Source organism: Aegilops tauschii, chromosome 7 (assembly GCF_002575655.3).
Source record: "Aegilops tauschii subsp. strangulata cultivar AL8/78 chromosome 7, Aet v6.0, whole genome shotgun sequence".
Taxonomy (NCBI): domain Eukaryota; kingdom Viridiplantae; phylum Streptophyta; class Magnoliopsida; order Poales; family Poaceae; genus Aegilops; species Aegilops tauschii.
The window spans coordinates 502742359-502743840 of record NC_053041.3 but is presented as its reverse complement, the minus strand read 5'-3'; the positions used below and the strand labels follow the sequence as shown (position 1 = coordinate 502743840).

General features: G+C 52.6%; 1 protein-coding gene across 1 annotated transcript; it reads right to left on the bottom strand.

Moving 5' to 3' along the window:
* Positions 1–315: 315 nt before the first annotated feature.
* LOC109767380 (uncharacterized) lies at positions 316–1153 on the bottom strand. The gene has a single exon (XM_020326136.4). It carries the CDS (start codon positions 1089–1091, stop codon positions 513–515), a length of 579 nt encoding a protein of 192 aa, XP_020181725.1. The 5' UTR covers positions 1092–1153; the 3' UTR covers positions 316–512.
* Between the last annotated feature and the right edge of the window lie 329 nt (positions 1154–1482).

The window sequence follows — 1482 nt, the reverse complement described above, 5'->3', positions numbered from 1 at the left end:
CATCTGAATTGCCGAACTGATCGATGAACTGATCAGTCACTACTCAGTAGGGAGATCACCGTGTTGTTGTGTCATGGAGAAGTTCAGAATGTGTACATGTGTGTTACTCTGTGTGTTATGATGAGTTGGTCACTGACAGGAGTTTCTTAGGAATTTTGTTCGCTTGGTAATTTGTTGTTGACATCAAGATCTTGAACTTCAAATTGTTGCATCAGATTCAGTTGTCTGAGTCGATTAACATCGAATTTTGCTTTTGACAATAATAAAAATCTCATGAACGAAACAGAGTTGCATGGTGTGTAAATTGTTCAGGAATTCAGGGTGAAAACTTTAGTTCCCAAATTACACACGGACATACATTCATCCATCTACGATAATTTCGTAATAATCACATACAAGCATACCATCGAAGCCATTGTAAGCAGCAATTATTCATCAATCTTCTTTCCGGCCATCCATCCCTTATCTTTCCCGCCGCGCTATCTATCTAGAAACCTAGGTACGTGCTCTCACTAGGAGCCGCGCAGGACGTCCGTGGGCGCCAGCGGCGGCGCGTCGAGCTGGTACAGCCCGGTGGCGGGCCCGACGAAGCGGAACAGGATCCAGGCGCCGGCTATGATGAAGATGGAGGCGTAGGCGAACTTGTTGAGCCAGAAGAGGGCCCCCTTCTCCCCGACGTACAGCTCGTAGGCCTTCTCGCCGAGGCTCATCTCGTCCCACGTCTTCTTCCGCTTCTCCTTCTCCCTCCTCGGCGCCGCGGAAGCGTTCGCCTTGCCCTTGCCCCGCATCATCTTCACCTCCACCGGGGGCAGGTACGGCTCCTGGACGCGGCGGGCCTGGTTCCTTGAACGGAGGCGGGTCTTGACGCTGGTGGTGCCGGAGTTGGTGGACGGAGGTGCGGAGGGTGGCGGGCTGGGCTGGGTGTCCGTGGGAGGCGGCTCGGACGCGGCCGTGGAAGTGTCGCCGGAGTTGCCGTCGGGTGCGGCGCTCAGGGCGTGGCGGTGGCGCTGCCGGACGTGGAGGAGGAGCGGCTTGGAGGCGGGGCCGTGGAGGAGGAGAGGGAGCGGGGATGGGAGGAGGAGGTGCTTCATGGCGTCGCCGGATGGTGTCTGGTTTTCTTGGCGCCGGTTTGATGATGGGGTTTGGGTGGCTGGGGATACTAGGGGCGGGGCTGATCAACTGCGCCGTCCGTCGACGGTCCGATGGAGAGTTCAATGGCTCGGATTAAACCGCCACTGTAAACAAAAAGGGAAATTCTACAGTACATATTTGTGCCCAATAGAAATTCTGTGGAGTTAAAAAAAAACTGAACCGTCCATTTAACTCTACTAGTCTTTCGTCAACCAAAAGTTAGTTCTACTATAATACCCCGCGAATTGGGCAAAATTCTTACAAATTCAGCTTTAATTGCACACCAGCTCTCCTGATATAGAAAGCTAAAAAGAGGTCTTAACCCATGCAAATTCAGTACTAATTACACAT